The sequence below is a fragment of the Balaenoptera musculus genome, chromosome 3 (genome assembly GCF_009873245.2).
Source record: "Balaenoptera musculus isolate JJ_BM4_2016_0621 chromosome 3, mBalMus1.pri.v3, whole genome shotgun sequence".
Classification (NCBI taxonomy): domain Eukaryota; kingdom Metazoa; phylum Chordata; class Mammalia; order Artiodactyla; family Balaenopteridae; genus Balaenoptera; species Balaenoptera musculus.
The window spans coordinates 33,212,069-33,236,021 of record NC_045787.1 but is presented as its reverse complement, the minus strand read 5'-3'; the positions used below and the strand labels follow the sequence as shown (position 1 = coordinate 33,236,021).

General features: G+C 39.0%; 1 protein-coding gene across 1 annotated transcript in view; it reads left to right on the top strand.

Annotated features, from left to right (window-relative positions):
• The window catches only part of PLCXD3 (phosphatidylinositol specific phospholipase C X domain containing 3), a 164,289-nt gene that overhangs the window by 88,943 nt on the left and 51,393 nt on the right, over window positions 1-23,953 (top strand). Inside the window, exon 2 of the mRNA XM_036848071.1 lies at window positions 22,154-22,862. Coding sequence (XP_036703966.1) covers window positions 22,154-22,862 — 709 coding nt within the window. The remainder of the gene's footprint in view (window positions 1-22,153; window positions 22,863-23,953) is intronic.

Here is a 23,953-nt window from a genome sequence, read left to right as displayed (position 1 = left end):
TCACTAGAAAATGACTGGTTACCATGGGAGATCATTCCAACTTTCATTCACCAAAAGTGAATAAGAACATGGAGTACATACTTGACCACAATTTAAATCCAATCCGAACAGTTCCTATCAGAAGACAATACAAATAGTCTGGCACAATAAAAAAGATTTTTCAAATAAAAGAATTTCCTTAAGAAGTAAAACAGCTGTTTGGGATGTGTTTGTTTCTGTGTGTGCTCTAAATAGTGTGCCTACAGGTGCAGATAATATCACGGCTTTTGGGCATGGGGAAGCCTTTGAGGTATGGTCTTGAGTGGTAGACACTTTAAGGACTGGCAAAAAAGAATATACATGAGGAAATAGAGGTGTGAGGCATCAAAACTGAAACAAGAAATGCCTGTGTCCTAGGGGGGAGCTGACTGAGAAAGGTATGGGATTAGAAGAGGGTCATTGTCAGAAGCGAGTGGAAAAGGAGTTCATTACCACTGTAATTTTCCCCACTCATAACTGCCATGACTTCCACAGCCAGCTTTTAGTGTCCTTTACTTCTCTTAAGGTAGTTACACAACTCTGAGAGGATGCAGGAAGAAGTGATAAAGTAGAGGAAGAAAGATTGTTAAATCATCCCAAAAATGTGTCTACTGAATTTCTGACAATTTATTGTAAAAAAGAAAAAAAGGAAGAACTTTTCTTTATATAATTTATATGAGAGGAAACTCAAAAATGCATACTAATAGAGGAATTGTTAAAGTATGTATTAGCATGTGCAATATGATGCAATCATTTAAACAATATTTGAAGACTATGTAATACTATCGAAAAACATTGATGATATAATCCAATGTGCTTGGTACACACCAATCAAACTATGTAAAATATGAATGCATATGAACACAGACTAAAAGGATATATGGGTGAATGGATAGTTTTCTCTAGGGTAGCTTTCTTAAGGTAGGAAAATTGCATATCTTCTTTATTTTTTAATCTATCCCTTAATGTTACCACATTTGCTTTGCAGCTAATAAAATCAACATATGTATGTTGGGATGTGGAAGAGGCAGGAGGGTGAAGCTGGTGGACAACAGGATCACCAGGCCCTAGATGAGACTGTTGGTGTCATTGTTCCCAAGTTTCCATTGTTGTCTTATTTTTTACCATGAGAGATTAAGAAAGATCTTGATGGCAGAGAATGGCTGTCTATTTTTCTGTTGACTGCTAGCCTGGTACAGGACACATACTAGGTGCTTGTGAAATACTAAGTTAGTTTTCAGTTAATACATTTTGAGTGTCATTGCAATATTTTCATTTCACAAATAGTAACATCCATTACCCATTTTAGATACAATGTAGAGTCATGGGTTTTTCATTTGAAAGTAAGACAATACTGTATATCCCTGATCAATACTCTATATAACCAATACTATTGCAAGAAATAATGCTTTATAACAAATATGTACTTTGGGGTAAGTGGTTTGGGAATGTTTATATAGCATGTAATACATATGTGTGTTCTTGGATTTATGGAACAAAATATCATGTAACATTAAGGTGATGCTATTCAGAATCTTCTTAGGTCTAATAATGGTACCTCTGTTCTAGTTTTTATAAACCAGTGTGTATGTGTGCACCAGATCTACAGACATTGCTTATTATTTTAGTTTTGCCATGAGTTTGGAAAGTAAAATGAGGTATGCTTTTCTCTACACATACAGATCTCAGATCTCAAGTCTGGAGGGAGAGGAAGGGAGATTGGAAGGAAGACAGGAGGAATAAATAATCCCAATGCCTCAAACACTTCTTTGATAAAAGAAAAAAAGATCCAGCTGTTGGCAAGTGGTGTTTTGTGAGGGCATCGTAGAATCAAAGGCTTGTATTTCAAGGAGATGTTATTTCTGTGGCACAAACATGATTAAGGGTAATGTTGTGTTATTTCCGATTTTCGTTATTCATAAAAGGAAAACCAATAGTGTCAGACGTGCAAGAACAAAGCTAAATAGGCTTCAGAGGCCTTCTGGCTCTCAAATCTAAGAGAATATAATAATTGGACTGTTTATTTGCCATGTTTCATATTTGCTTTCTTAGAGGGAAAAACACAGTAGAGATTCTTCATTCAGAATAGTTGCTTTTAGTGATGGGGATTTGGTTTTATCTACTCTGGCCCCTCCCTTTCCCCAGTACATTTCTTCTGTCTGTCCAGGTAACCAGAGCTGCTCCTGTGCTTACAGATATTCAAAGCTGCCCCAAATTCTGGAGTCTGACACTACAGGGAGGTTTTAGTGGAGAATCCCAGGAAGGCGGTAGAATACAGGGAAGGAAGTGGCATTAAAAGACATCAGTGTCTTAAACAATCAGCTCCTAAAGAGCAGTGGGAAGACAGGGCTGACTGTGTGGCAACCACATCTGCCTTCCCAACTTTTCTCCTTTCCCTTATGATGCATATTCCCTGAATATGACTGAATCTTCTTTGCATCTCTTTCAATGCCTGCCGTGCACAGTTAGATTTAGGTACCTGTCCCAAGGATAAAACTACGGGGAGAAGAGATGGTCATGGAGTAAGTTACCCTACAGTTGAGCCCCCTACACGTGGGTTCTGGCTCTGGATTTCAGGAGAACCTATACTTGTGGTAAGAATCTGGAATGGCATGTCGGTTAGGAACAGAGGCTTCCAGAGATGGTGGCTCTTGGCATTGCTGCATCTGGTACAGGAAAGGGAACTCCTGGTCCAGGGACTCAATAAGGGAGAGGACTTTAAAACACATTTATCTATCTTAGGCACTCCTGGATGCTGTGACAATATTTCCATTGAGTAGTACTAAGAATTTTTGGCAGCCACAGTATTTCTAACTTTTTGGTGCAGTTCTCATTCATTTGTTTGCTCAGCCAGTATTTGGTGAGAACCTACTATGTGCCAGGCACTTAGTGTTCAGAGTTAATAATGCAGAAATAATAATTAATAGTGAAGATAAAGGCTAATATTTGTGAAGTATTTTATGTGATCCATGTCTAGTGCTTATCATTTATTTTACTTTATACTTTTGTATGTAGATGCCATCATCTGTCCATTTATAGATTAAGATATTGAGGTTTACAGAGATGGAAAGATATTATTTTATACAACAAATATTTGAGTATCTTTTATGTGCCAATTGCTGTGCCTTTTGCTAGAGATACAATAGTGAGCAAGACAGATTAGATACTTACTCTCATGGAATTTAGATTCTAGTGGGGGGGAGGTAGACAATAAACAAATAAGCAATTAAATAATATGAGACTTGAAGTTGGTGATAAACATAATACTATGAAGAAAATAAAACTTGATCATGTGCTGAAGACTAACAGGGAGGATGGGTTGAGTTAGATACTTTAGATACAGGAAGGTCTACTGAAGAAGATGACATTTAAGTAAGACTTGAATGAAAAGGTGTCAGCCATGCGAACAACTAGGGGCAGAGCTGAAGGAAGAGTGCGCACAGGGGCTAAATTGGAATGAGCTTAGGCATTTGGTTAGCAGAAAGAAGGCTGGTGTAGCTGGGGTGCAGCAAGCAAAGGGAGTCCCATCTTGAGGGGCCTTAGGACCCTGAGCTACATGTTACTAAAGGCTCCTGGGAGTCTGATTTCTTTCGACTTCATGGAGCATCTTTGGGGGCAGTGAATGGAGGAAGAACCCGACAGTGCTGTGCAAAACAGATTTTCTTGTTTCCTCTTAGGTAAAGTACATCTCTCTCTTAGGTACAGACTGTCTTGTCTTTCTTGGGCTGTCCAGGACCTTTGGGAGTTGAAGCAGAGCAGAATACCAGAGAAAGTGTGGTTTTCTTCTGGTTCTTTCCCACATTATTTACCAACAAAGATCCCTTTGGAGTTCTTCTCTAGGCTCTGCTAAAATAGCCAAGGCCAACATTATCAACAAAGTATGCCATTTTCTCCCTGATCTTTGCCACATTTCTTTCATAACCCACAACACAGTGTTTATGACATCTCTCCAAACTTGGAAATCACACAAGCAGAAGTGTGTGCATCAATGTGTATGTATGTATTCATGTGTGTGTCTATGCGTGCGTGTGTGTGTGTGTGTGAAAAGATGGGAACTGGGAGTGGAGAAGCATAGGAAACTGAGGAGAGAAGATGGTGTAATGGGTATGTAGTTGATGAGCAAGAGATGCCAATATTACCTTAATTCCTCGCTATTCAAAGTGTGGTCCTTCAAACAACAGCATTGATAATACCTGGGAGCTTATTGGAAATGCAGAATCTCATGCCCCATCCCAAATTTTAACAAGATCCTCAAGTGATCCATATGCACATTAACATTGAAAAAGTATAACTTTAATGATTGCGTATGCTTGGGTATTATTCTCACCCTTTATCTTTGGTTATCAAGGATCTCTAGGAGATCATGTCCAGCTCAGGACTGAACAACTATTTTATCAAAAAGTATCACATATAGTTTATTACAGCATTTATCATACTTTGTAATAATGGTGATTTTTTCTTGCCTAATTCACCCCACTATGATATGAATTCCACAAGGATGAACAACATGGGTTTGAACTACTTGGGTCCACTTATATGTAAATTTTTTCAATAGTAAATACTACAGCATAGCGTGATTCATGGTTGATTGAGTAGGCAGATGCAGAACCACGAATATAGAGGAACCAAGTGTACAGGGAGCCAGCTATAAATTATACGCAGATTTTTGGCTGCACAGAGGGTGGGCACCCCTAGCCCGTGTGCATTGTTCAAGGATCAACTGTGTACTCTTTGATTTCCATATCCCTGACCCAATGCATGGCATGTAGTAGATACTCAATAAATGTCTACCAAATGCTCGATAGTCCAGAGCAGGACATGAGGCATAAGGAATACTTAATAGAAGGAACCACCTTCCCTTCCTTTACTTGATAAGTGCCGTTCTTTTCATCTCCCAACTGCCCACCTCTTCTCAGCCACACACAACTCCTATCACAGTGTCTTGCACAAAACAGGCACTTAATTTATTAAGTAAGTTAAATAAGAACTAGACAAATCTAGTCTCTGCAAAACTCCTGCCACACAGAAGTTCCTGGAGTGGAGATGGAGATCAATGAACAAAAGGTACTTATCTGCATGGTTTAATTTTAGCCTGAAAACTTTACTGATTATCTTGAGAATTGTCAGAACAATTGAAAGAAATTTTGAGGTAAAAATCAAGAGATTGGTAGAAATAAGTGCCTAAGCCACATATTCTGCTGGGTTTCAAACAAACTCAAAAACAATGCTTTGGCTGGACCTTCAAGATGGCGGAGGAGTAAGACACGGAGATCACCTTCCTCCCCACAGATAAATCAAAAATACATCTACAAGTGGAACAACTCCTACAGAACACCTACTGATCGCTGGCAGAAGACTTCAGACCTCCCAAAAGGCAAGAAACTCCCCACGTACCTGGGTAGGGCAAAAGAAAAAAGAAAAAACAGAGACAAAAGAATAAGGACGGGACCTGCACCAGTGGGAGGGAGCTGTGAAGGAGGAAAGGTTTCCACACACTAGGAGCCCCTTCGCGGGCAGAGACTGCGGGTGGCGGAGGCGGGAAGCTTCGGGGCCACGGAGGAGAGCGCAGCCACAGGGGTGCGGAGGGCAAAGCGGAGAGACTCCCGCACAGAGGCTCGGCGCCGAGCAGCACTCACCAGCCCGAGAGGCTTGTCTGCTCACCCGCCGGGGCAGGCGGGGCTGGGAGCTGAGGCTCGGGCTTCGGAGGTCGGATCGCAGGGAGAGGACTGGGGCTGGCTGCGTGAACACAGCCTGAAGGGGCTAGTGCGCCACAGCTAGCCGGGAGGGAGTCCGGGAAATAGTCTGGACCTGCCTAAGAGGCAAGACACCATTGTTTCGAGGTGCACAAGGAGAGGGGGTTCCTTCCCCGTCTGCCCACAGAAGGCAGAGCACCGCCTAAACGAGCTCCAGAGACGGGCGCGAACCTCGGCTATCAGCGCGGACCCCAGAGACGGGCATGAAACACTAAGGCTGCTGCCGCCACCAAGAAGCCTGTGTGCAAGCACAGGTCACTTTCCACACCGCCCCTCCTGGGAGCCTGTGCAGCCTGCCACTGCCAGGGTCCCGGGATCCAGGGACAACTTACTCGGGAGAACACACGGTGCACCACAGGCTGTTGCAATGTCATGCCAGCCTCTGCCGCCACAGGCTCGCCCCACATCCATACGCCTCCCTCCCCCCGGCCTGAGTGAGCCAGAGCCCCTTAATCAGCCGTTCCTTTAATCGCCTCCTGTCTGGGTGAAGAACAGATGCCAGAGGGTGACCTACATGCAGAGACAGGGCCAAATCCAAAGCTGAACCCCAGAAGCTGTGCAAACAAAGAAGACAAAGGGAAATTTCTCTATGCAGCTTCAGGAGCAGCGGATTAAATCTCCACAATCAACTTGATATACCCTGCATTTGTGGAATACCTGAATAGACAACGTATCACCCCAAAATTGAGGCAGTGGACTTTGGGAGCAACTGTAGACTTGCAGTTTGCTGTATGTGACAGACTAGTTACTGATTTGTATGTGTATATTAGTATAGCTTTTAGCGCTTGTTATCACTGGTGGATTTATTTACTGGTTTGGCTGCTTCTTCCTTATTTTTTATTAAGAACTTTTTTATTTTAATAATTTTTAAACATTTTTTATTTTAATAACATTTTATTTTATTTTATTATTTTTTTCTTTCTTTTCTCCCTTCTTTTCTGAGCTGTGTGGCTGACAGGGTCTTGGTACTCCGGCCAGGTGTCAGGCCTGTGCCTCTGAGGTGGGAGAGCCAAGTTCAGGACATTGGACCACCACAGACCTCCTGGCCCCACGTAATATCACTCAGCAAGAGCTCTCCCAGAGATCTCCATCTCAACGTTAAGACCCAACTCCACTCAATGACGAGCAAGGTCCAGTGCTGGACACCCACGCCAAACAACTAGCAAGACAGGAACACAACACCACCCATTAGCAGAGAGGCTGCCTAAAATCTTAATAAGTTCATAGACACCCCAAAACACACCACCAGACGTGGTCCTGGCCACCAGAAGGACAAGATCCAGCCTCAGACACTAGAACACAGGCACCAGTCCTCTCCACCAGGAAGCCTACACAAGCCACTGAACCAGCTTTACTCACTGAGGGCAGACACCAAAAACAACAGGAACTACGAACCTGGAGCCTGCAAAAAGGAGAACACAAACACAGTCAATCAAGCCAATCACAAGTCAATCAATAGTGAATCAAGTCCAGGAAGCACAGAGAGTCCCATAGAGGATAAATCCAAGCAGAAACCAGCCAAGACACATATTAATCAAACTATCAAAAATTAAATACAACGAAAAAATATTAAAGCAGCAAGGGAAAAGCAACATACAAGGGAATCCCCATAAGGTTAACAGTTGACCTTTCAGCAGAAACACTGCAAGCCAGAAGGAAGTAGCAGGATGTATTTAAAGTGATGAAAGGGAAAAACCTACAACCAACATTACTCTACCCAGCAAGGATCGCAGTCAGATTCGATGGGGTAATTAAAAACTTTACAGGCAAGCAAAATCGAAGAGAATGCCACACCACCAAAGCAGCTTTACAACAAATGCTAAAGGAATTTCTCTAGGCAGGAAACACAAGAGAAGGAAAAGACCTACAATTACAAACCCAAAACAATTAAGAAAATGGGAATAGGAACATACATATCGATAATTACCTTAAATGTAAATGGATTAAATGTTCCAACCAAAAGACATAGACTGGCTGAATGGATACAAAACAAGACACACATATATGCTGTCTACAAGAGACCCACTTCAGACCTAAGGACACATACAGACTGAAAGTGAGGAGATGGAAAAAGATATTCCATGCAAATGGAAATCAAAAGAAAGCTGGAGTAGCAATTCTCATATCAGAAAAAATAGACTTTAAAACAAAGACTATTACAAGAGACAAAGAAGGACACTACATAATGATCAAGGGATCAATCCAAGAAAAAGATATAACAATTGTAATATTTATGCACCTCAATACATAAGGCAAATGCTAACAGCCATAAAGGGAGAAACCGAGAGTAACACAATAAGAATAGGGGACTTTAACACCCCAATTTCACCAATGGACAGATCATCCAAAATGAAAATTAATAAGGAAATACAAGCTTTAAATGACACATTAAACAAGATGGACTTAATTGATATTTATAGGACATTCCATCAAACAACAGAACACACTTTCTTCTCAAGTACTCATGGAACATTCTCCAGGATAGATCTTATCGTGGGTCACAAATCAAGCCTTGGTAAATTTAAGAAAATTGAAATCATATCAAGTATCTTTTCCAACTACAACACTATGAGACTAGATATCAATTACTATATATCAATTACAGGGGAAAAAATGTAAAATATACAAAAACATGGAGGCTAAACTATACACCACTAAATAACCAAGAGATCAATGAAGAAATCAAAAAGGAAATAAAAAAATACCTAGAAACAAATGAAAATGAAAACACAATGACCCAAACCCTATGGGATGCAGCAAAAGCAGTTCTAAGAGGGAAGTTTATAGCAATACAATCCTACCTCAAGAAACAATAAACATCTCAAATAAACAACCTAACCTTACAGCTAAAGCAATTACAGAAAGAAGAACATAAAAAGCCCAAAGTTACCAGAAGAAAGGAAATAATAAAAATCAGATTGGAAATAAATGAAAAAGAAATGAAGGAAACAATAGCAAAGATCAATAAAACCAAAAGCAGGTTCTTCAAGAAGATTTAAAAAATTGATAAACCATTAGCCAGACTCATCAAGAAAAAAAGGGAAAAGACTCAAATCAACAGAATTAGAAATGAAAAAGGAGAAGTAACAACTGATACTGCAGAAATACAAAGGATCATGAGAGATTACTACAAGCAACACTATGCCAATAAAACGGACAACCTGGAAGAAATGGACAAATTCTTAGTAAAGCACAACCTTCCGAGACTGAACCAGGAAGAAATAGAAAATATAAACAGACCAATCACAAGCACTGAAATTGAGACTGTGATTAAAAATCTTCCAAGAAACAAAAGCCCAGGACAAGATGGCTTCACAGGTGAATTCTATCAAACATTTGGAGAAGAGCTAACATCTATCCTTCTCAAACTCTTCCAAAATATAGCAGAGGGAGGAACACTCCCAAATTCATTCTACGAGGCCACCATCACCCTGATATCAAAACCAGACAAAGATGTCACAAGGAAAGAAAACTACAGGCCAATATCAGTGATGAACATAGATGCAAAAATCCTCAACAAAATACTAGCAAACAGAATCCAACAGCACATTAAAAGGATCATACACCATGATCAAGTGGGGTTTATTCCAGGAATGCAAGGATTCTTCAGTATATGCAAATCAATCAACGTGATACACCATATTAACAAATTGAAGGAGAAAAACCATATGATCATCTCAATTGACACAGAAAAAGCTTTTGACAAAATTCAACACCCACTTATGATAAAAACCCTCCAGAAAGTAGGCATTGAGGGAACCTACATCAACAAAATAAAGGCCATATATGACAAACTCACAGCCAACATCATTCTCAATGGTGAAAAACTGAAACCATTTCCACTAATATCAGGAACAAGACAAGGTTGCCCACTCTCACCACTATTATTCAACATAGTTTTGGAAGTTTTAGCCACAGCAAACAGAGAAGAAAAAGAAGTAAAAAGAATCCAAATCGGAAAGGAAGAAATAAAACTGTCACTGTTTGCAGATGACATGATACTATACATAGAGAATCCTAAAGATGCTACCAGAAATCTACTAGAGGTAATCAATGAATTTCGTAAAGTAGCAGGATACAAAATTAATGCACAGCAATGTCTTGCATTCCTATAGACTAATGATGAAAAATCTGAGAGAGAAATTAAGGAAACACTCCCAATTACCATTGCAACAAAAAGAATAAAGTACCTAGGAATAAACCTACCTAAGGAGATAAAAGACCTGTATGCAGAAAACTATAAGACACTGATGAAAGAAATGAAAGATTATACAAACAGATGGAGAGATATATGTTCTTGGATTGGAAGAATCAACATTGTGAAAATGACTCTACTACCCAAAGCAATCTACAGGTTCAATGCACTCCCTATCAAACTACCAATGGCATTTTTCACAGAACTAGAACAAAAAACTTCACAATGTGTATGGAAACCCAAAAGACCCCGAATAGCCAAAGCAATCTTGAGAAGAAAAACGGAGGTGGAGGAATCAGGCTCCCTGACTTCAGACTATACTACAAAGCTACAGTAATCAAGACAGTATGGTACTGGCACAAAAACAGAAATATCGGTCAGTGGAACAGGATAGAAAGCCCAGAGATAGACCCACGCACATATGGTCACCTTATCTTTGATAAAGGAGGCAAGAATATATAATGGATAAAAGACAGCCTCTTCAATAAGTGGTGCTGGGAAAACTGGATAGCTACATGTAAAAGAATGAAATTAGAACCCTCCCTAACACCATACACAAAAATAAACTCAAAATGGACTAAAGACCTAAATGTAAGGCCAGACACCATCAAATTCTTAGAGGAAAACCTAGGCAGAACACTGTATGACATAAATCACAGCAAGATCCTTTTTGACCCACCTCCTAGAGAAATGGAAATAAAAACAAAAATAAACAAATGGGACTTAATGAAACTTCAAAGCTTTTGCACAGCAAAGGAAACCATAAACAAGATGAAAAGACAACCATCAGAATGGGAGAAAATATTTGCAAATGAAGCAACTGACAAAGGATTAATCTCCAAAATATACAAGCAGTTCATGCAGCTCAATATCAAAAAAGCAAAAAACCCAATCCCAAAATGGGTAGAAAACCTAAGGAGACATTTCTCCAAAGAAGATATACAGATTGCCAACAAACACATGAAAGGATGCTCAACATCACTAATCATTAGAGATATGCAAATCAAAACTACAATGAGGTATCACCTCACACCAGTCAGAATGGCCATCATCAAAGAATCCACAAACAATAAATGCTGGAGAGGGTGGAACCCTCTTGCACTCTTGGTGGGAATGTAAATTGATACAGCCACTATGGAGAACAGTATGAAAGTTCCTTAAAAAACTAAAAATAGAACTACCATATGACCCAGCAATCCCACTACTGTGCATATAGCCTGAGAAAACCATAATTCAAAAAGTGTCATATACCACAATGTTCATTGCAGCTCTATTTATAATAGCCAGGACATGGAAGCAACCTAAGTGTCCATCGACAGATGAATAGATAAAGAAGATGTGGCACATATATACAATGGAATATTACTCAGCCATAAAAAGAAATGAAATTGAGTTATTCGTAGTGAGGTGGATGGACCTAGAGTCTGTCATACAGAGTAAAGTAAGTCAGAAAGAGAAAAACAAATACCATATGCTAACACATATATATGGAATCTAAAAAAAAAAACTGGTTCTGAAGAACCTTGTGACAGGATAAGAATAAAGACACAAATGTAGAGAATGAACTTGAGGGCACAGGGAGGGGGAAGGGCAAGCTGGGAAGAAGTGAGAGAGTGGCATGTACATATATACACTACCAAATGTAAAATAGATAGCTAGTGGGAAGTAGCTGCATAACACAGGGAGATCAGCTCTGTGCTTTGTGACCACCTAGAGGGGTGGATAGGGAGACACAAGAGGGAGGGTATATAGGGATATATGTATGCATATAGCTGATTCACTTTATCATACAGCAGAAACTAACACAAGATTGTAATTATACTCCAATAAAGATGTTAAAAAAAAAAGCAGTGCTTCATGTGTGATAGTTTTAGTTGCTGTAAGTATTCAGAATATCTTCAAAGTAAAATGGCACAATGAGAAGCATGTGAGAGATGAGTTTTACTGTGGGAAAATGTGTGTGTGGGTAGAGGGAGACAATTCCATGTTTGGTTTCTACTTCTGGAAATTAGTTTATCTGCCTGTACAGTTTCAACTAGAGCAAGCTTTCTCAACCTTGTTAGTACAGTAGTCCCCCCTTATTCGATGTTCTGCTTTTTGAGGTTTCAGTTATCCAGGTCATCTGTGGCCCAAAAATATTACATGGAAAATTCCAGAAATGAACAATTCATAAGTTTTAAGTTGCTCAGTGTTTAAGTAGTGTGATGAAATCTCATGCTGACTGCTCTGTCCCACCTTGGCAGTGAATCATCCCTTTGAGCGGCATATCCCGCCCATGGGTCACTTAGCCATCTTGGTTATCAGATAGACTGCCATGGTATCTCAGTGCTTGTGTTCAAGTAACACTTATTTTACTTAATAATGGCCGGAAAGTACAAGAGTAGTGATGCTGGCAATTCAGATAGTCTCTTACTGTGCCTAATTTTTAAGTTAAACTTTATCATATGTATGTCCGTATAGGAAAAAACATAGTATATATAGGATTTGGTACTATTCATGGTTTCAGGCATCCACTGGGTGTCTTGGAACATATTCCCTGCAGATGAGGGGGACTACTGTACAGACATTTTGGGCTGGTTGATTCTTTGTTGTGGAAGCTGTCCAGTGCATTGCAGGATGGTCAGCTGCATCTCTGGCCGTCTACCCACTCAATGCCAGTAGCACTGCCCCCTTCACTTATAACAACACAGAACATCTCCAGGTGTTGTCAAATATTTCCTGGATCAAAATCAACCCTGGTTAAGTACCACTTATCTAGGGAAACAGATGGGTCTATTGGTCTTTCTGATTACCTAACAGTATTGCTGCTCTATTGATTTTCCTCTTAAATCTTTGTATTTCATGTATAGATTCTTCCTGGTCTCAGGACCTTCCCATTTAGGAAGCTGCCCTCACCAATGCTGTGTTGGCAGATTTAGAAGTTTGGGATACTGTTATCCCTGGTTTAGCAGCTCCTGTACACAGCAGAACCTCAGGGAATGATTCCATTTGACTCTCGGCTGAGAATGGTGCAGGCAGATGCTGTAGTGGAGGGGGAGAATGTATAGCTGAGCTGGTTTACGGGAAGTTAGCAGTAATTTAGGGATTCTTTATTCCTTGGGGTGTCTTTTAATTATTTTTCAGACAGCCCTATTGATAGTCCTTAAAAGGAAATCTATATGAAAAAGAGGTTTAATAAGTTTCACCAAGGGTGGCAGTTGGAGCAGGCTTTCTTTTCTGCCCCTTGACTGAAACTCTGCTGCTCTAAACTATTCACTGTCAGCTCATCTATTGGTTTAAAGAAACAACCCAGCAAGTTTAAAGAAATTGTGATGAATATTGAGCTTCTCTACTGGGAGGCATTAATGTAATAAGGCTTCTCAAATTTAGCATCTGGGATCCTGGATCAAAAGACTTAAAAGTAAAGAAACCAACCTCCTTTACTTCAGCTTACTGTCTCTGAGTCGTGCTGAGTGAGGCTTTACACAATATGAAAGATACAGATTTATCCAAGGAGAAAACACAGCATGATCATTTTGATTTTTCCTTACAAAAGGATTAATCTCAGTGTTCTACAAGATGTGTCGGGTTTAATTTAATATTAAAAATTATATTTCCTATACACTTATGTCAAGTGAAGTACAAATATTAAATTACAAGCATGTAGTTTTTAATTATCTGTTCAGTTTTAGAAGTGTTTTGGTTTGTGTTACATATTGTGCATTATCTCTGATGACACAAAATCGCTTGTATTGTCCACAAAGCCCTGATCGTGTGCTGGAGGACTGAAGCAAGATTACATGACAGGAATAAGGAGTGATCCTTATTCCTCAAGGTTTGGACTTTGTCTCTAAAAAATCCAAATAACCGATCACTTTAATCAATGGGGAAAAAAAATTAATGAGATTAATTGTAGGTTGTCAAATAATAACCAAATAATTAATTTTGACATTTTTTTCTGTCAGATTGAGCATTGTGTAGTTACAATTGGAGAGAATTGACTGACTTCCAAATCAAGTAAAAGTGATTTGAGAATTAATACTTTTTCATAATCTGTGTATTTTCCCTACTCTATTACAGTCAGAAACCAATACTAGGTTTTGTTTAAGTACTACCGGGAATGGGGCAGTACAGATCTACCTGCAGAGATGATCATGTGCTGAGGTCAGAGTCTTATATGCCATCAATCAGGTTTGTACCCTCTCAAGGCCAGAGTCCACACAGAGTTGTGTTTAGGGATTTTAGTACAAGGTAACAGGGAATGGAGCTGACTAATTAGTACTCTGGAGTCAATGATATTGAAGGAACACCAACAGGCAGAGAGACTCAACACATAACTAAGTTCTACTTACCAGCCTAACATTTAGTGGTGAAATTTCAGTATCCTAAGGGTGGGAGGGGGTCATAAGAGAAAATAATTTCCTTAGAAGACTTGAATACTGGATAAGTTACCAAGACAAGATTCCTGTTAATGAAAGTGAGACAGAAAGCAAGAGGAATTTGATGAGACATGCCACTCTATTGTCTGGAATCAATTCTATAGCTTTTTTTCTAAGATTAAATCCATTCTAGAGGCTGAGGCAGGATAATGCCTGAAGAGGAAGGTTAAATGGTAGTAGCTAGGATAAAGGGAACATTACCTAAAAGCTATGTCAGTGGTCCCAACCAGAAACCAGGCCATTGGCAATGGAATGGAAAAGAAGAGGCCATATCTGAGAGAGGATTTGGAGGTCAGTGCAATGGGACTTTAAGGCTGACTGAATGTGAGGTTTGAGGGGCAGGTAAGAATTCAAGATGAATCCAAGGATGAGATGGAAGGAATATGAGATAAGTATGATAGAGACACATATAAAGGAGCAGGTTTGAAGGGGAAGATACTATGTTTCATCTAAAACATTTTAAGTTTAAGTTTCCCATGGAGCAATGAAATTTAGTTACCTGATAGGCAGACAGGGAATCTGTAATGTAGGTCAGACTGGATGGTATCAATTTATTATGCATCTATTACAAGGCATGAGGCCAAAGAATTGAATGAGATCACCCTAGGAAGAAGCATGGAGCAAGTTGAAGTCTTGAATAGAACTTTGGGTAACACTCTCATTTAGGAGTTGGAAGAGCAGCAAGAGGCAGCAAAGGAGACTGAGAAAGGACAGTTACAAGAAAGTAGAAAAACTAGGGAAGAGTCATGGCTAAAAAGCCAAAGGAGGAAAATATTTCAAGAAGGAAGTACAGCAGTATCAAATGTTCCAGCAAGGCTGAGCAGGATTCACTCATTCCTTTATTCAACAATGTTAACTTAAATGCCTGCTAAGCTCTGAGCTAGGATTTAGGAATGAGATCACAGAAGGCTGGTGAGTTTCTTTAGTAGTCACTGAGGATATTTCACAGAGGTTTTATATGAGTTACAATCATGATAGTCTGATTACAGCAGTTAAAGATGGAACCAAAGTTAGGGAGAGAGAGCCAGGCTGTGTAGACTAATTTTCTGAGAAATCTAAAAGGAAATAGTAAAGAAAAAGGGGGTCAATAATGGCCTGATCTGTAAAAATGGTTATTAGTAGAAGTAGTGATTTTACTTTTATAGCATATCCCATGTGAACAATTTTTGACCCATTGACTTGAACCAAATGTTTTTATATTTATAAAGCTGGATAGAGTAGTGGGCACAGGAGATTATAAGGCATAGTTTTTTCTTTTGGGGAAGCTTACAATCTAGATTAAAATCAATATGTACGTTGGGGGATTGCAGGTGGAGAGCAAGATATAAAGACTGAATAAAAATTCAATGAGCATAATGAGCATTAGTTACAACATCTAATAACTGTTACTGGTTGATGAGAAGGAGCTGCAGACTGGACGAACTGTGAATTCAGGGGAAAGGAAGACCACCATGAGTGAACAAAGGCTTTGCCACAGAGAAGGGAATACATGTAAGTTGCAAAAGAAGACTAGGACTGAGACTTTCATGAAGGGAAGATCAATGGGTAAACTTCACTCCAGAACTCTGTCTCTTCCCATGGAAAGTGGAGATACTACCACCTGCTTATCTTCTACCTTAGAAAAGGGCGTCAAAAGCTAAATACACTCTTTCACCCCTTCATCCAGCAGTCTTCTTTCGGTTCACAGATTGCAGGTACGTATGCTTCCCTACTCCTGTGGTGGTGGCCTTATAATCCCAAAAGGTACCAAGATATCAAATACACAGGAAACCTGTTCCCAGAAAGCAGGAATCTTAAAAACCGTGGCGCTGTGCTAAATAAAACAGGCAAGGAAAGGGAAATATAGAGTCCTATGCATAAACTTTTGCAAGCAAGCTTAGTGCCCTGCAGAGACCAGGAGAGGAGCAGTTCTTATACTGATGGAGTCAGAGCCTGAATTCTAAGATCAGGATATAGATACCAGAATTGCACACTCATGAACATGTCAAACCTTAGCCTCCTGGGCCTTCTTGTTCTGAAGGTTCACAGATGAAATGAACTTGATGCATTTTCTTTGATGTTTATTAAACCCATAATTTTGCAGAATTTGAAATGGAACTGTGGCCAAACTGAGAGACCAACCAGAACTCCATCTCAAAGAGCTTTTATAAATAATACTGGAAAGATACTGAATGGAAGAGAGGTAGTACTTAATATACATAACAGATCAATTTTCTTAACATGGCAGAATGTAAATATTTAGCTGCTGTTCAAAGCAACAAGAAATGTGGTAATGTTGATTGTCCTACATTTTCTAAATCTTAGACAAGTGATGGATAAGAATCTTATTTTCAAAAAACATTTACATAAATCTAAATCCTGCAACTTAAATCATTTCCATTCCTGCTTGCACAGATGTCCCAATGTGTGTTTGTCTAGGTAATGTTTTTCCTAGCCACAAGTGAATAGATGTTTTGTGACTAGGTATATCACCATATGAAAATAATTGTAATTTAAGTTTTATAGTTCTTTTATGGAACCTTCATGAACATGGGTTCGTTTCTTCCTGGTAAGAATCATATGAAGTAGGTGTGGAGAGTATCTTAATGGAACAAATTGGAAAATCCAAAACCAGAAGAGTTAACAATCTGATGACCCTCCAGTGTTAAACTTTGAGTTAGTAACTGAGCTTGAATTCGAGCCTAGTCTTCCAACACATTCAATGCTGTTTTCAAAGTACTGCATTGCCTAATTTCATATGAAGACTAGGCTGCATCAGTCTGAAATCAAAGTATTGGCCAAGGCTGTAATTGCATTTGAGGCTAAGGATCTTCTTGCAAGCTTGCTGATTGTTGGCAGAATCTAGTTCTTTGAGTTGTAGGACTGTGGGCCTCAGCTCCTAGAAGCTGCCAGCTCTTCAATTTATAAGAAGGAAATCTTTTCCTCTTCCAACTTGGGTCCAGTGATTGGTGGTCTGCAAATTAATCAACAGTAGATAGATTAACAGGAGAAAAGACAATGTTTATTTATGCATGCACGGTGTACATGCAGAAGCACTCAGAGACTAGTAACTCACTGGAATAACCAGAAAGAAAAGGCTTATATACTAAACTTAACAAAAGAGAGGTAGATAGGGCTTCAATGGGAGAGTATGGAATGTTCTTTTTCTTTTTTTTTTAATTCTAACAAGCAGCTAAACTCACACTTCTGGTGCTAAGTGTCGTTTTTTGTTTTTTTTTGTTTGTTTGTTTTTGTTTTTCCCCAATAAAGTAACTCCCTGGGAGGGAAGTCAATGCTAACTATATTTTCAGAGGCTCTATTTAAATTTAGATAATGTTTCTTTCTGTGGCTGCTGATTGTTCAGATATATTCAGCTCAAAGTAATTTTCATATCACTTTGGTGGGCTATTAATCGCTTCAACTGCCACATGGTCCTCTCTACCACATTGCATTTTGTTTCTTAAGGACAACAGAACATCTGCTGCTGTTTGTTGTCTCTGTTTGATGGGCTTAACCTGCTTAGGTTAGGTCCACTCAAGATTATCTCTCTTTGGTTAACTCAAAGCCAACTGATTAGGGACCTTAATTACATCTGAAAAAAAAAAAAACTCTTCCATATACTGGAACATAATCATGAGAATGATATCCCTCATATTTACCATGTTCAAGTGGAGGGGATTATACAGGACATCTATAACAGGGGATGGAAGTTTGGGGGGGCGATCCTACCACAGCAAATGATAAGATGAGATGTTAAGTTCAGTACTACAAGAGACCATAAAAATGAGATGATCACACAGATCCCTTACACTGTTGAGTTAATAAAATGGATGCTGCATTCTAGCTGATTAGACTAGATGACATCTAAGATCATCCATACCAGAATGCAGAATGGAGTAACTCCTCCATTCAGGAAAACTTTTCAAACCAACTTGATTTCTTTCACTCTTTCTCTTAGCTGATACGTAGTGTACAAGCATAGAGAGATGCATATGAACATTTTAAATTTAATTTCTCTTCATTAACATTTCAAGTTCTTATATTAGGCAGTTGGGTTTGTAGACCTCAAATGCCCTCATTAACCCCAAAGGGTTGTTATAGCTTTCATTAGTTAACTATTGCTATGTAACAAATTATCCCCAAACTTAGTCACTTAAAACAACACACAGTTTCTGTGGGTCAGGAGTCTAGGCAAATATTAACTGAATCCTCTGCTTCAAGATCTCTCACAAGGCTACAGTCGAGATCCCACTGGGGCAGGATGTACTTCCAAGGTTACTCAGTGGCTATTGAAGGATTCAGATCTTTGAGGGCTGTTGGACTGAGGGGCTTTGTTCCTAACTTGCTGCTGGCTGGAGGCCATTCCCAGGTCTTTGTCACATGGACCTCTGCAACACAGCAGTTTGCTTCAGCAAAACCAGCAAGAGAGAGAGTAGCATGATGGAGGTCACAGTCTTTTGCAGCATAATCTCAAAAGTGGTATCCCATCATGGTTGTGCTATTTAATTTATTAGGAAAAAGTCACTAGATTGGGCCCACAATCAACAGAGAGATGTAAATGTCAGGATGGCAGGGAATGTTAGGGTCTGTCTTAGAAGTATGCCTACTGTCTGAATGAGGGAATGATGTAGCCGACTGAGGAGAAACTAATAAAAGTGGCTGTTTCTAAGAAATGAAAGAAAATAACCTCTTCCATTCCATTCACTTATTCAGAGCCAGAGCAAAGGAACTTGACTGGCCTGGGTTCATAATGGGAGTGGCCAGCTCTTGTCTGAGTAAAGAGGACAAATCAAACCCAAAATTGAAAGGCTAAGTTCAGAATCAAAGGAGCAACTTTAAGTATCATGTCCAAGGTATGAGTTTGGGCGGTAGATAAAAAAAGAATAAGAGGACAAGCAGATAAGAGGACAGGAATACTGAACCAGTGTAGAAGCAAAATATTAGACCAGAGAAGGCACACAGGTTGTGGACTTAGAACAAAGAAATAGTGTTTAGCACTGTTTTGCTCATGGGCAGGCTCCCTGATTTTAAAGACACAGGGCTGGGCCAGAGGCTTTCTCTGTTATTGAAAGTCATAAAGTAGTACTGCTGTATTTTTGTTTTAAGTTCAAACAAATAGAAAGCTTCATGGTTTAGAGGAAATTTTGAAATTGGGGAGGAACTACTATTCCAAATGAAATTAAAAGTCTTGAAAATATTCTTTCTTGGCCGATGTTAGATTATGTATTTTCTCCCAAAATGCATAGATAGTGTTTTATGTTGATTGATAATTTAATTCTCCTCTTCAAATAATATTTGTATCTGGTGAATAATTCTGCACATCAGAGTCATCTAGCTTAGAACAAATACTGGTGGGGGTATCAGTGGTTTCTCCTTCTGCCTGTTATCTGTTTTTAATTTTTATTTTTAATATTACCTTATTTTGGCCTTAATAGCAAATTAATATTTCTAGTAACATGTCAAAAACCAGGAGCAACTCATTTCTGAAAGAAGAAATCTAGTCATATTTAATTCCCTTTCTGCGTGCTTCCAATTATGTCTTCTATTAGATTACAGAAGTAACTAATTACTTTCATCCACCTTTTCTTCACGTGCCTGTAAATTAATTTAAAATTTTATAAATTAACCCTTATTTTGAGGGTTTATTTATTTATTTATACTTATTTTAATCCAATCCTAGATCATTTCATTATAACTCTTCTTAAGCTCACTTTTTTATTTCTTTCTTAAAACATAATCTTACTGTATATTAAACCATAGTACAGTTTAGTTTCTTCATTTATATTAGCCATTCACTGAACAGCAACTAATAAATCAACATGCAGCAATTTAAATCCCTATTAAAATTTGCCAATGCCAGATCCAAACTGACAGTTTTCCTTATCCAGAAAGTGCTGACATTTTCTTCCCATACCATCTACTAAAGATAAATAGATCAGAAAGTTCTGGATGAAATTATATGTGGCATTTCTATATTTTGGGGTTACCTTTCATTGTTTGAAAAATTCCAATAATTCTGAGGAATTATCTGTTCCAAGTCTTAAAAGGTTATGATTTGCAAGGTATCAAAGTATTTTTCAAACTATTTTTTCTAACAACCCACCATGGTGTCTAAAATCCATACTCTTGTGATTACTGTAGGCTGTTTACTGCTAGACATAGATAAATAGATATACATACAGGCACAGAGATATAGATTGACATAGATATGGAATATAGACAAAGATAAATATTGCATCACTAAAAAAATTTGCTTCAAATAGCTTAACAGTTAAAGGCCCTGAGGTGATGATAATAAACTTACAGGTGTGTGTGTGTGTGTGTGTGTGTGTGTGTGTGTGTGAGCGCATGTGCGCAAGTACACATCTTGGGTTGGAAGAGTGAAAAATCTAGAAAAAGCTGTACCTCAATGGATGTAAATCAGGAGTGAGCAACAAGGTGTAAGGAAGCCTGAGTAACTGATGGGGAATAATGACATCTGCCTTTTCTAATGTGTGAAAAATCCAGAATATATTAATTTAATTTTACCAAGACATAAAGGAGGCTTTTTTTTTTTTTCAAAGTCAGAAGAACTTTATTTTGATCTGGTAATCTTACATTTACCTTTAAAAATTATTTAAAAGAACTTTTAGGTGAAGATTCTCTGTAATGTTTCTGAATATTTCTTTTAAATTTTGAATTTTATTTTATTTATTTTTTTATACAGCACGTTCTTATTAGTTATCCATTTTATACATATTAGTGTATATATGTCAATCCCAATCTCCCAATTCATCACACAACCACCACCCCCCGCCACTTTCCCCCCTTGGTGTCCATACGTTTGTTCTCTACATCTGTGTCTCTAAAATTAAAATGAAATAATTTTCCTTTATTGGGTCCAATCATATTTTAAATGGCACTCTGTACTTACAGGCAAATCATACACATGTTCATTGCTACATTTCTGGAGGTTTGATATTTGTAACTGCCAAAAATAAATAATTAAATAGGTTTTCCCTAGGAAGAAATTCTTCTAAATTTGGAAGCAACTCCAAAGAGAGCATTCACTGTAGAGAGGAAATATCTGTGAAGAAAATAGTCTACTAGTTAATTTTTAAATACTGTCAGTTGTGTTAACTTGCAAGAAAAAAATAATTGTTTATTCAATATGTAAAAAGTACCTGACTTCATCTACATTCACAATTGCCCAAATGCAGGGTCAAGAATGATGATAAAATATCAGCAATTGTACCGTCCTCTTGCCTTATTTCTCCCCTCCTTTATTCCCATGACCTCTTGTGCTTTCCAATGTGCAGGAAGTAACACTGATCATCTACCTGTGAAAAGGTCTTCTTTATTCATTGAAACAAGCCCTCTAGGCTTACAGTCAACCCAAAATAGAGGGAAAGGGCAAGATTGTAGACAAAGTATTTGGGAACTTGTGAGTTCCTATAAATTCTACTTTATGAATGGTCACTTATGCCACCTATATGGAAAACCAATCCTAATGAATATATTAAATTCTTGGTTTACAGAAGTAGAAGATGATCTTTTGAATTTTAAAAAATTGATTAGTTGGGATTTTTTTCTTATCATTTTACAAACCATTTGGTCAGTTGAAGTCCTCCGTGTACTATACTAGGTTATAAGAAAAGACCCTTCTAAGACATTTGAATGTACTAGGTAAATATTCCTTCATATTTCCTTTGGCTCATTTGAGGGAGAGATATGGACATGGCAAGAGGGAAAGAAGGTGGGAAGGACAAAGGACTGAAATGTAACCACATTGTGCCTTGTTATTCTTCTAGGATCTCATGATTCCTTCAGCTTCTACATTGACGAAGCCTCTCCAGTGGGGCCTGAACAGCCAGAAACTGTCCAGAATTTTGTCTCTGTGTTTGGAACTGTGGCCAAAAAGCTGATGCGGAAATGGCTAGCCACTCAAACTATGAACTTTACTGGTCAGCTAGGAGCTGGGATCCGTTATTTTGATCTTCGAATTTCCACCAAGCCCAGAGACCCCGACAATGAACTCTACTTTGCTCATGGTTTGTTCAGTGCCAAAGTCAATGAAGGCCTTGAGGAGATCAATGCATTCCTCACAGATCACCATAAGGAGGTAGTATTCTTGGACTTCAACCACTTTTATGGGATGCAGAAGTATCACCATGAAAAACTCGTCCAAATGCTGAAAGACATCTATGGAAATAAAATGTGCCCAGCGATTTTTGCCCAGGAAGTGAGTCTAAAGTACCTGTGGGAGAAGGACTACCAAGTGCTGGTCTTCTACCACAGTCCAGTGGCTCTGGAAGTACCCTTTCTCTGGCCTGGGCAGATGATGCCAGCACCCTGGGCCAACACCACAGACCCGGAAAAACTGATCCAGTTTCTTCAGGCATCCATCACTGAGAGAAGGAAGAAGGGATCATTTTTTATATCTCAGGTGGTGCTGACCCCCAAAGCTAGCACCGTGGTCAAAGGAGTGGCCAGTGGTCTCAGAGAAACGATCACAGAAAGGTAAGTGTCCTTAAGTTATCAGGGGAAATTTTTAAGTAATTAAACCCAAATTCAAATAGTTAATAAGTGATGGAGCTAATTCACACCCATGTGAGTTAGTTTCCTAGGGCTGCCACAACAAAGTATCACATGCTGGGTAGCTTAAAACAAAAGAAATGAACCATCCCTCAGTTCCAGAGGCTAGGAGTCCGAAATCAAGGTGTCAGCAGGACTGGCTCCTTCTGAGGGCTTTGAGGGAGAATCTTTTCCATGCCTCTGCATTAATTTCTGATGATGGTTGGCATCCATTGTGGTTCTTAGCTTACAGATGCATCACTCCAGTCTCTGCACCCACCTTTACATGGCATTCTTCCCTGTTTCTCTGTTTTCTCGTCTTATAAGGACACTAGTCATATTGGATTAGGGCCCACCCTAGTGATCTCATCTTAATTTAATTACATCTGCAAATGCCCTGTTTCCAAATAAGGTCACACTTACAGGTACTGGGGATTAGGACTTCAATATGTCATTTTGTAGGACACAGGTCAACCCACAGCACCATGGTTTTTGTTTATTTGTTTGTTTTTGTTTTTGTTTTGTTTTTACCACACCATGCAACTTGCGGGATCTTAGTTCCCCAACCAGGGGTCGAACCTGGGCCCCCTGCAGTGGAAGCACAGATGAAGTCCTAACCACTGGACTGCCAGGGAATTCCTGCACCATGCATTTTGACCCCATGTCCAGTTATCTTTTCATAGCACTCCTTTTCACATTTGCATAGCATTTTATGGATTACAAAGCCCTTTCTCTACTGTTTTCAGAGTATTTTCACATACTTGATTCCATTTGATCTGCATAACAATCCTGGGAAGTAGATACTGTATAACAGATAAAAATTAAAGTTCAGAGAAGTGAAATGTTTTGCCTAAAGCCACTTGGACAATGAATGATGAAACAAAGACTCAAGCACCATTTTTCTCAAGCTGTATTCTATGCCTTTACACTACATTGTTAGCAAGAATCAATCTCCAGAGAGTAGGCATTCCGTTGGTCAAGCCCAGACATCCATGTAGGGTAGTGGTCACCTGTGAGGTGTAATTAGCAATCACCAA